At 37.7% G+C, this 12,643-nt stretch overlaps 1 protein-coding gene across 4 annotated transcripts in view; it reads left to right on the forward strand.

Moving 5' to 3' along the window:
- The window catches only part of SPIRE1 (spire type actin nucleation factor 1), a 187,856-nt gene that overhangs the window by 142,347 nt on the left and 32,866 nt on the right, over window positions 1–12,643 (forward strand). For 2 of the 4 annotated variants that reach the window (XM_059409150.1, XM_059409152.1), the window contains 2 exons: window positions 46–175; window positions 9,385–9,426. In XM_059409150.1, the coding sequence (XP_059265133.1) occupies window positions 46–175; window positions 9,385–9,426 (172 nt within the window). The remainder of the gene's footprint in view (window positions 1–45; window positions 176–9,384; window positions 9,427–12,643) is intronic. The other 2 variants (XM_059409151.1, XM_059409153.1) reach the window with 1 other exon arrangement.

Here is a 12,643-nt window from a genome sequence, read left to right on the forward strand (position 1 = left end):
GGACAACTACGGAAGTCTATAGCCATGAATTTTTTCCCCCCTAAGGTCTCAGCCAGAAAACTGAAACCCACTCCACCACGGCCACGGAGCCTCCATGAAAGAATCTTAGAAGAAATCAAAGCAGAAAGAAAGCTGCGGCCCGTCTCACCAGAGGAGATAAGACGCAGCAGAGTAGGTGAGTCTGACGCTTACTGCACTGCTGGTCTAGCCTTGGCCACTTGGAGCAGTGTCTCTCTCCAGCTAGCCCAGTGAAAAGTAGTGGCTTAATGCTGCAGTGTTTAAGAGCAGTGTTTGTTCTTTTCTCACACACACACACTTACTCAAAGCTTATACTTGAAACCCAAGAGAGTAGAAAATTCTTTTCCCATATGATATTGAACTACATGAGAGTGTCATGGCCTAGTAGGAATTGCTCTGCCATTCTCTAGACTGTGGTTTTGGGAGATCCCCTTTCCCTCTCTGAGTGTTGATTTCTTGATTGGCAGAAGGGAGATAAAAATTCCTCTGTACTTTAATTATGGCTTCTGTGTAAGAAATAGGATTGTGGTCAAAATACCTCCTAAATTTTAATATGTATACAAAGCTATTATGTTTTAGAAATATGATATAATAGTTTTACTTCACGTTTCTGTTGTCTTAATTATGGTTTTAAAGATACAGTATTATGTGGTGAAAGCATCGATTGTTATCTGATGCCACCTAACTTATTCCCAAACTTCCTTTATATTTATTTAATGTTTTTAATGTGTACTATAAACACATACTGATTTTGATTTATAGAAAGAACATATTATAAAATGTTTGTAAACATTTTTGTTTATACAGTTCTCCCCCTATTTGTAAGATTGAAGATGCCCAAAGAATTCAGAGAAACTTCCTTTAGGAAAATAGATGATAGTGACATCTGAACAGTGGGGGAACCACACTCCTTGTTTTCTCCACTGATCTCTTTCCTGCCCTTTTAGACTCTGCTTGGTCCTTTAGATTTCTATTCTGGGCTCACCTCTCTCTGAGCAACTATACCCTTTTCCATAGTTTTTGTTCTGGCTAATAAAGCTCTCATCTGTGCACCGATCTTGCTGAGCTCACACCCATTCATCCATCTGACTGTGAGCTAGGGCCTACAGCAGGACAGGGAACCCATCTGTTGTCTCCCAAACCATCTTGTCCTGTTTCCCCATCTTAGTGTGCTCAAGGCAGAACCTCCGCATCATCTCTGACTCCTATCTAACAGCCATCCCTGTTGATGTTTCTGATTCTGGATCATGTTAGTTTTCCCCCTTTCTTAGCCCAACACTATCCTAAACCAGTCTCTCATCTTCTCTTGTCTAGTTTATCACATCAGCTTTGACCGCTGTCCCTGCTTCCAGCCTCGAGCTCTGTAATGTCGAGTAATGTCATGTTGGTATCCTTTTATTAAACTCTCAGCCCTTCTTCTACCTGGACCTTCTTGCCAGCAGGGCCCACATCTGTCCTGTTCGTTGTTGTAGAAGTGATTCCATGGGCCCTGAAGTAATTTAATGTATGTTCTAGTTACAAATCTACTGAGTGAGTAACAGTTTTATCAGTTTATCCCTGTCTAATTTTTATGGCAGCAAGCATTATCTCCAAAAAATAACATTTAAAGCATGCTAAGTGACAAATCCATAAAAGCATTTGTATATTAGTGATCTAAAACAAAGAAGCCATGTGCGGCAAGAGTTCTTATCCTGAGAATGGGCCTGATGAGAATCTGTGAGTCCCCAGAAACATAAAAAATGTATGCTTATTTCACAAAATATATGTATGCGCATTTTTCTGGAGAGAGGGTCCCTAGCTTTCCTTGGTTTCCTAAAGAGTACAAAGCCTCAAAGAGTAAGAACCACTGTGGGAAAATAAGGAAGTGGTATTATGGGATGCTAGCTTAAGACTGGATTTTTTAAATTTGGTTAACTTGAGAGGAAACAATGGGAGTAAAAGAAAAGATTTCAAAAAAAACCACGAGGAAAAATAAATATATTACCATGAGAAAAATAAGCTTCGTGATTTACAGTACAGAGTGATTAGGCTGAAAGATTGTCTGCTTCAGTGAAAGTACCCACAGAATAGAGAAAGGAGTTTACCGCCATACCAACCTGAACACGCCAGATCTCGTATGTTCTTGGATGCTAAGCAGGTTCGGACCTGGTTAGTACTTGGATGGGAGAATAGAGAAAAGAACAAGCTAGGCATAATGTTCTTATACAATGTAGATGATATTTAACTTATAGTTCCTTCACTTTTCCAATAGTTTTTTAACCTTTACTTGTATTAAACAATCGTAATCGTATCATCTCCTGGGGTGCAGAGATGAACAAGGCATAAGGCTTGCAAAAGAATGACTCCAAAATGTCGTGCATGTTCATGCTGCAACACCATTACCAGCAGCCAATCAGAAGGCATTAGTGAGGCCATCTGAGGGAGAGACTGGCAGTCCCTGTAAATGTCAAGGGGCCACCCTCATTGCTTGAAACATTCATTGCAAGCTTTGTCACATACATATTCTTCTGTTCCATTTTAAATAAACTAGATGCTAAATAATAGGAAACCCACTAGAGAATAATTAAGTATCAGAGGTGCCTGGGTGCTCAGTCGGTTAAGTGACCAACTCTTGGTCCCGATCTCATGGCTTCTAGGATGGAACCCCATGTCGGGCTCGGAGCTCAGCATGGGAGTCTGCTTGGATATTCTGTCCCTCTGCCCCTTCCCTCATTTGCACACTGGCATGCTCTGTCTCTCTCTATCTCTGTCACGTTCAAATAAATTTTTTTAAATAATTAAATATCAAATTTATGATGCAAGCATATCTTATTTTATTTTATTTTTTATTTTAACCTTATAAATGGTGTTTCACGATAATCAGAATTGAGCTGTTACAGAAAATGATTGTTCATTCTGTGAGAGTCTTACTTCTACAATTCTGCATCCAAACTGATCTTGTATCTTACTGGAAAGTAAGGGATTTGGGTTGATTTCTGCAGATCTACATTGGTTCTTACTATACAGTTTCACTTTAGGGAGTTTGACTAGGATGAGGTTGGCAGAATGAACTTGAGAAGTTTTCCTAAATATTTTTATAACGTTTCCCCTCCATGTAATTAATTGTGAGCAGAATCCCACTATAGAAATTGGGGAAATGTGTCAGTGCTTAAAGAAGAAATGTTACCCATCCACTGTGAATCTACTTGTGCGGTATGAAACCGAGATGAGAACTGTATGCATGGTATTCTGTTCTCTTCACTTAACATTGTGTGCGATGCGAACATCTTCCCGTGTCATTAAGTAGGGTATCCTGATATATGGCTAAATTGTGTTTTATTTCCCTATTGCTTGACAGACTTCGCATTTTTTCCCCATCAAGTCTGAAAATGCTGTTCTTGTGTATCAGTCTCTGTTCATGTCCAATCATTTTCTTTTGCCTAACATCTCATACTGAATTGAGATTTGGGGTTTTAAATATAAATTGTACCTTTAAAAAACATCTTTTCCATAAACTTCTTAATTCCTGTTATGCTTGATTTCTCTCCTCATTGTGGCACATAGAGCTTGGAAATGATCTATACTTCATCTTCCAAGAAATAAGAGCATCCCTTTCTTATGCAGTAGTCAGTCGTATTTCAAAAGACAGATTCATATATCAGAGAAGAACAGAATGAGAAGATATTAGAGAGGGTGGCAAGTGCTTTGAGAATATTTTATCTTTTATTTGCTATGTATAATTAGGAAAATCTAGAGTCAATAGTATTTGAATTCAGAAATGCAGGCCTTTTATATGATTCACAGATATTTATTTGAAAACCTCACACTAATGCATGTATAAATACTATGATCAGATCAATCAGATTAGGGACAGAAGAAACTGGATATTTACTTCTGCAAGGGTTAGTTGTAATATTCCTTCATAGAAGTCTTAAAATAATTAATTATAAACAATTATAATTAATAAATGTTTAGATTTTTCTTTAGAAAAACATTAAAAAGTAATTTTATAGCACTTTTGTAAAGTCAGCATTTTGAGGTAGAACACTTATTTCTCCTCTTCAGTGAATATTAGTTAAATTTTGAAACCCTTTTCTGTTTGAAATACATAATTTCTGCATCTAGAATATTTTGATATTTGAACTTCAAGTTTCTGCTATGAATTTTTTTTGTTAACATATAGTGTATTATTAGTTTTAGAGGTAGAGTTCAGTGATTCATCTGTCTTATATAACGCCCACTCTCATTATATCACAGGTTCATCACCTGGATACTCCATCCCTCCAACCCCCTCCCCTCCCGCAACCCTGTTTGTTTCCTATAATTAAGAATCTCTTATGGTTGTCTCCCTCTCTGATTTCGTCTTGTTTTATTTTTTCCCTCGCTTCCCCTATGCTCCTCTGTTTTGTTTCTTAAATTCCACATATGAGTGAGATATGATCATTGTCTTTCTCTGATTGACTTATTTCGTTCAACATAATACTGTCTAGTTCTGTCCACATTGTTGCAAAGGCAAGATTCCTTTTTTTTTTTTAATGGTGGAGTACTATTCCATTGTGTGTGTGTGTGTGTGTGTGTGTGTGTGTATCTCACATCTTTATCCCCTCATCTGTCAATGGACATCTGGCTCTTTCCATAGTTTGGCTATTGTCGACATTTCTGCTATAAACATTGGGGTGTAGGTTCCCCCTTCAGATCACTACATTTGTATCTTTGGGATAAATACCTAGTAGTCCAATTGCTGGATCATAGGGTAGCTCTGTTTTCAACTTTTTGAGGTACCTCTATACTGTTTTCCAGAGTGGCTGCACCAGCTTGCATTCCCACCAACAGTGTAGGAGGGTTCCCCTTTCTCCTCATCCTTGTCAACCTCTGCCATTTCCTGACTTGTTAATTTTAGCCATTCTGACTGGTGTGAAGTGATATCTCATTGTTGTATTTCCCAGATGCCAATTGTGAACACTTTTTCATGTGTCTGTTGGCCATTTGATTTGTATGTCCTCTTTGGAGAAATGTCTGTCATATCTTCTGCCCATTTCCTGATTGGATTTTTTAAAAAGATTTTATCTATCTGATAGAGAGAGATGAGCAGGGGGTAGGGGGAGAGGAAGAGGGAGAAGCAGACTCCTCTCTGAGCAGGGAGCCCAAGGTGGGACACTGAGATCATGACCCAAACCGAAGGCAGGTACTTAACCAACTGAGCACCTAGGCACCCTGCCTGATTGGACTATTTGTTCTTTGGGTGTTAAGTTTGGTAAGTTCTTTATAGGTTTTGGATACTAGTCCTTTATCTGATTACACATTGGCAAATATCTTCTCCCATTCCACTGGTTGTCTTTTGTTTTTGTCCACTATTTCCTTTGCTGTACGAAAGCTTTTTCTCTTGATGAAGGCCCAATAGTTTTGTCTTTGTTTCCCTTGTCTTTGGAGACGTGTCTAGCAAGAAGTTGCAGGCCAAGGTCACAGAGGTTGCTGCCTATGTTCTTCTCAAGGATTTTGATGGATTCCTGTCTCACATTTAACTCTTTCATCCATTTTAGTCTATTTTTGTGTGTGGTGTAAGAAAATGGCACAGTTTCATTTTTCTGCATGTGGCTGTCCAGTTTTCCCAAAACCATTTGTTGAAGAGACCATCTCTTTTCCATTGAACATTCTTTCCTGCTTTGTTGGGGATGAGTTGACCATATAGTGTCCATTTCTGAGTTCTGTATTCTGTTCCACTGATTTATGTGTCTGCTTCTGTGCCAGTACCATGCTGTCTTAATAATCACAGCTTTATAATAGAGCTTGAAGTCCAGGATTGTGATGCCAACAGCTTTGTTTTTCTTTTTCAACATTCCATTGGCTCTTCAGGGTCTTTTCTGGCTCCATACAAATTTTTGGATTATTTGTTCCAGTTCTGTGAAAAATGTTGATAGGGATTGCACTGAATGTATAGATTGCTGTAGGCAGAATAGACATTTTAACAATATTTGTTCTTCTAATCCATGAGCATTTATTCCTAGGTATCTTATGGGTTTTGGTGCAGTTGTAAATGGGATCCTTTATTTTTCTTTCTTCTCTCTTGTTGTTAGTGTATAGGAATGCAACTGATGTCTGTGCATTGATTTTATATCCTGTGACTTTGCTGAATTCCTGTATGAGTTCTAGCAATTTTGGGGTGGAGGCTTTTGGGTTTTCCACATAGAGTATCATGTCATCTGTGATGAGTGAGAGTTTGACTTCTTTGCTGATTCGGATGCCTTTTACAGAAATACAGAATTTTTTAAATAGGTAGGTTTTTAAAATTCAAGTAGAGTTAACCTACACTGTTATATTAGTTTCAGGTGTACATATAATGATTCAGCAGTTTTATACATTTCTCAGTGCTCATTAGGTTAAATGTACTCTTTATCCCCTTCACCTGTTTTACCCATCCCCTCACCTACCTGCCCTCTGGTAACCACCAGGATCTTTTTTCCTTTGTCTCTTTTTCCTTTGTTCGTTTTTTTAGTTTCTTAAATTCCAAATACAGTATTTGTCTTTCTCTAACCGACATATTTCACTTAACATCATATCCTTTAAATCCATCCATGTTGCTGCAAATGGTAAGATTTCATTCTTTTTTTTTTTTTAAAGATTTTATTTATTTATTTGACAGACAGAGATCACAAGTAGGCAGAGAGGCAGGCAGAGAGAGAGAGAGAGAGGGAAGCAGGCTCCCCGCGGAGCAGAGAGCCCGATGCGGAACTCGATCCCAGGACCCTGAGATCATGACCCGAGCTGAAGGCAGCGGCTTAACCCACTGAGCCACCCAGGCGCCCTGATTTCATTCTTTTTTATGGCTGAACAATATTCCATTGTGTGGCTGTATATACACAAACACACACATCTTCTTTACCTCTTCTTTATCCATTCCACATCTTCTTTATCCATTCATCAGTTGATGGACACTTGGGCTGCTTCCATTTCTTGGCAATTGTAAATAATGCTGCAGTAAACATAGAGGAGCATGTATCTTTTCAAATTAATGTTTTCATTTTCTTTGTATAAATACCCAGTAGTAGAATTACTGGATCATATGGTAATTCTATTTTTAATTTTTTGAGGAACCTGCATACAGTTTTCTATAGTAGCTGCAACAGTTTACATTCCCACCACCAGTGCACAAGGTTTCTTTTTTCTCCACATCCTTGCCAACACTTGTTGTTTCTTATATTTTTATTTTAGCCATTCTGACAGGTGTGAAGTGATATCTCATTGTGGGTTTGATTTGCATTTCCCTGATAATGAGTGATGGTAAGCATCTTTTCATGTGTCTGTTGGCCATCTGGATGTCTTCTTTGGAGAAATGTCTATTCGTAAACTCTGCCCGTTTTTAATTGTATTATTTGAGGGTTTTGGTGTTGAGTTACTTAAGTTTTTTATATATTTTGGGTATTAACCCCTTATCCATTATATCGTTTGCAAATACCTTCTCCCATTCAGTAGGTTGCCTTTTAGTTTCGTTGATGGTTTCCTTCACTGTGCAAAAGCTTTTTATTTTGGTGTAGTCCCATTAGCTTGTTTTTGCTTTTATGTCCCTTACCTGAGGAGACATATCTAGAAAAGTATTTCTACAAGAAATGTAGGGTTTTTCTTAAGCGGTAAGTGGATGATTATTCTCATCAGTATAAAATTCCTAACTACTTTTCTGTAGATAACTAAAACAGTAAGATGCTTATTTAAAAGTTACATCCTAATTTACTTACTAGAATGAAATACTTAAAATATTATTTCTTGGTCATCAGACAATGATTGTCAACAAATAATTGCTTTATTTGCCCCCTTTAAGACACACATCTCCTTTGTTGACATAAGTGCTTTTAAAAACAGCCACCTGTGATTCCAACATCTTGCCTGGTTGTAGTTGGGATTTAACCCAATGCTTTACCTTCATATCATTTTTTTTTTAATAGTGTGTTGAGATTTTGGATTTTAAGTATAAGTTATTTCTTTAAAAACATCTGCCAAAAAAACATATTGAGAAGTACTTACAGTCTACTAAATTTAGGTGTTAGAACTCTACAGGCAGTCTAGTCTACCTGGAAGACATGAATGGGGAAGATATTCTGTCCATTATGCCTATACTTCCATCCCCACTGTATCTGAGGTTCTGTCATCTTCTGATCGTAAAGGTGCCTGTCCTCCCTCAGCCCAGGTCATAGAATGGATGGTACTGATAAAACTTCTGGGCTTCCCTGGAGCAAATAATATATTATATGTTAATAAACTTAATTAATAATAAAATTGGGATCACATTTGCATTTATAAAATGAAGTTGGAGAATTGCCATCCAAAGTTCATGAATTTGGCTAATCTTATCCTATAACAGGATATGTCTTTTCTTTTGTTCAAGTCTACTTTTGTGTTTTTCAAAAGTGTATTAAAATTTTCCTCATTAAAAAAAAAATTGGGGGCTACAGCAAAAATAGTTAACTTCACTATCATGAATACACAAATTAATCAAATCTTTGTAGTAAGCTTTTTCAAAAATACCTTTATTGGGGCATAATTTATCTACCATAAAATTCACCCATATAAACTATACAATTCAGTGGTTTTAAGCATATGTAATAAAAATATTAGGACTAATTATTTCAATAGGAAATAAATAAGTTTGTTTTTAAGAAATCATATTTATTGAACGTCTACTATGTGTGAAGCAGTGTTTGCTATGTGCAAGCACCTTTTTTTGGTAGGGTCATTTAATCTTCATTAACAAATTCTCATGAGATAAATACCGTTCTTACCATTTTACAGATTAAGTAACTGAAGCATAGAGAGGTTAAGTAACTTTCCCAGAATCACACTGCTAGGAAAGTGGCAGAGCTGAGATTCACTCGGACATTCTGGCTCCTGGGGCCTCTCTGCAGCTGCTAGTTTGCATTGCCTACAATTGGCAGTATAGTGATGCGTTGTGAAACTAGTTCCAAAAGGAGATTTTTTTATCAAGTATTTCACCTTGGGCAGAGATTTTGGTCAGATTTTCATCCTGAAATAAATTACTTAAGAACACATTTATTCTTAAATTTAAAAAATTTTTTACCCTAAAATCGTGTTATATTTAAGCCAAAATCCTATGTTTCTTTAAAATGTTTTGTATCTGTATCATGCAGTCATTCTTAACATGTTCTTTAAAAAGTTGTTTTTTTTTTCTTTTATTGTTACTCCATTTCAAGTCTTAGTGATATAATTGAAACTAAGATTCATGGTTTTGTTGTGTTCCAATTTTTATTCGCTACCTTCTGCCTTAAAGTCTGAAATGTGCCATTACGGTCTTCTTGAATCCTCCTCCCTTTTTTGTCCTCCCTGTATATTCCTAATAGCTGAATTATTTTCTTTTTATTGTTTGTTTTCTTTTTTCAGCAATGCGGCCACTTAGCATGTCTTACAGTTTTGACTTGTCAGGTAAAACAAAAAAAAAAAAAGCTCTTTCACACCTGACGTGGGTTTTGTGGTTTCTGTGAAAACATTTCATTCATCTGCTTGTCCAAACATGTCAAAGAAGAAAATTGAAAGGCTTCTTCTAAGCTGTGGTCAGTAAGATAAAACATTCTGCTTATTTGAAAACCAGGTGCTTAAAAAAATTAAAACAATAATAAATCTGTTGCCTAGGAGGGATTATAGAAGAATCATTATGCCATCCCTGTGGTTAAGGAATTTGACTGCCCATCCTTACCTCACTGTTTCTCACCCACACTCTTCTTCTTCTTCGCCCCCCCCTTTTTTTTTAAGATTTTATTTATTTATTTGAGAGAGAAATCACAAGCAGGGGATGGGTAGAGGGAGAAGCAAACTCCCGGCTGAGCAGGGAGCCCAGTGCAGGACTCCATCCCAGGATGCTGGGATCATGACAGGAGCTGAAGCCAGATGTTTAACCTACTGAGCCACCCAGGCACTCCCTCACCCACACTCTTCTAAAGCAGTGATGTCAAAATCTAAAACAGAGCTTTGCCTTAAGAGAATAGAAACAAATTTCAAGAAACAAAGTTTTGACACTTAATCTCTTAAGCATTCAGATATTTAAGTAATTAGAATCAAAGCTGTCAGCTGCTTCTGCGGATCACCGCTCCTCAGTTGGTAGGCAGGAGCTGTCTTTGATGTCCCAGCGCTCCCTCTGGATAGAGCCTGGTTGTGAAGGCTTCTGAGCGCTATTTGAGAGTATAAAAATACAGATAATGTTCTAATGGCTTTGGTTGTAAAATACAGTTGACCCTGAACAACATGGATTTGAACTGCTCAGGTCCACTTATAGGAATTTTTTTTTTTATTTAAGAGTTGACGGCAAAAGCTACACATTTATTTACAACTGTCCACCCCAGTCTTCATCAGACCAAATGGAAGGCAACTAACCTGCTGCCCTCCGAGGACCCATGACGGCCCAGTGAGGCCTGTTGAAGTTGTCAGCAGGTCCCAGGGACCCAAGACTGAACAGCACTGCAGGTTGCCCCCTGTTGCTGACAGGGTGGTCTATACCCAGGGCTGGTGGACAGGATGCTGAGCTGAAGCAAGGCATGTCCCAGAGAGCAGGATGGTGCTCCCTCCTCCTTCACGCATGGAGCTCAGGGGCTGTGCGGGCTGCTACTGGCCTGGGGCCACCCCTACCAACCATGGACTCCACGCCTCCCACTCATGGGTGGCCGCCATTGCAGGCCAATGAGGCAGCTGTACTGCATCCCCAGGCCGTTGTGGCTTCCTGCCCAGCAGGCAGCTGGCTCTGCCAAAGCCCCCAGGCTGCAAAATATCACATACATCATGGTACCAGGCCCACTGCTGCCTCCAACCTGGCCTGACCTGCCTTTACACAGGTTTTTTCCGTAAATGTGCCTAGAGGACTGTGAATGCATTTTCTCTTCCTTATGAGTTTCTTAATATTTTCTTTTCTCTAAAAACTTTTTTCTCTAGCTTTACTGTAAGATTACAGAATACACACACACATATGATACATATAACATACAAAATATGCATCAGTTGGATGTTTATATTATCAGTAGAGTTTCCAGTCAACAGTGGGCTTAATTAGTAGTTAAGTTTTTAGAGAGTCAAAAGTTATTTGCAGATTTTTGACTGGGGTGGAAATCTGTACCCCGAACTCCTGCCTGGCCTTGTTCAAGGATCAACTGTATAATTAGTGTGTTCTGGGTTTGCAGTACAAGTGTAGATCCCTGCTGTTAAATGGACAGCGATTAATAGTGAAACATAACCATTAATGACTAAATTTGATTTCTAATATCAGTCCCTTTTTAAATGGAGCTTTTATATATGAGTGAATTTTCAAAGCCAACTTAATCCAAATAAAATATTTTGCAAGTGAGAATTTTTCATTTTGGAAGCTGGGTTTTTTTTTTTTTTTAAAGATTTTATTTATTTTAGAGAAAGTGCAAGCATGAGCAGGGGCGGGGCAGAGGGAGAGGTAGAAGCAGGCTTCTGGCTGAGCAGGGAGCCAGATGTGGGGCTCTATATGGGGCTCGATCCCAGGACGCTAGGATCATGATCTGAGCCGAAGGCAGACTCCAACTGAACCACCCAGGTGCCCCTGGAAGTTGTTGTTTTGAATGTAAAATGAGATAAAATTTTGACACTAATATTTTCTTCCAGTTTTCTTTCTTATGCCCTGAAATTTTTGACATAGCTTATATACAAATTCGTATTTAAAGAGCCAAATAGTTCTTGTATCCTATTCTGTTTATGAAAATTTACTGAGCACCTTCCAACTGCTAACTAGTTCCCAACTGTTTTTAAATTTCTGTTTATATTTCCAGGTCTCAGGTATCACTGGCACTTGTGCTTTTGAAAAACTCAGATAAATATTTAACAATCTTCACTTACTACTTTTGACTGACCACTGAAGAGCTTTTTCTATTTTCTTTATCCATTTGAAAATTTTTATTTTACAACCATTTGCAGAGTAAATGTTGTAAAAAAAAAGAAAAAGAAAAACCTTACCAAAATGTTCTGGAAAATAAACTCAGAAATGTTTTGGTACATATTTGTTACTGATAATCTCCAAAAGTTGGCAGTATATATTTTAGAGACTGTGTCTTTTTCTGGAGATGTTTCCATCAGTTGGACTACAAGGGAAGTGGCTGGCTATCTAAACACATTGACTCTTGTCTAACATAAATAAAGCACACGTGGCTGATCTGGACAGTTTGCATGCCCGCACACACGTTATATAGAAGTGTATTTTTTGTTCTTATAAGTTATATGGTGGCTTCTGATTTAGGAGGAAAGCTCCTAACCTCCATGATATAGAAGAGTAGCAAAAAATTGTATTGGCTTTCAACTGCTTTTCGTTTGCTACTTTCAGTGCACTTCATGATTTCCACATGCTTCATTCTCAATTTCTTGTGCTAGCTATTTTTATGTTTTCATTGTTGCATTTTTACTAATCAATTAAAATATCCCAAATAATAAATGGAAAAAATTGATCCATTCTTTTAACCTAAATAAAAGGATTGGAATACAGCTCTTCTTGAAGTTGGGAAATTAACACACTAAGGAGCAAGTATTTAAATATGTAGTATAGATAATGCCTCTGAACTTAAATATAGAATAAGACATAATGAAGTATTTTCTGCTGCTTAAGTATGTCTTATAAATATTAATGCCTAGTGGAAAATCT

This window comes from Mustela nigripes, chromosome 8, assembly GCF_022355385.1.
Source record: "Mustela nigripes isolate SB6536 chromosome 8, MUSNIG.SB6536, whole genome shotgun sequence".
In the NCBI taxonomy this organism is placed as follows: Eukaryota; Metazoa; Chordata; class Mammalia; order Carnivora; family Mustelidae; genus Mustela; species Mustela nigripes.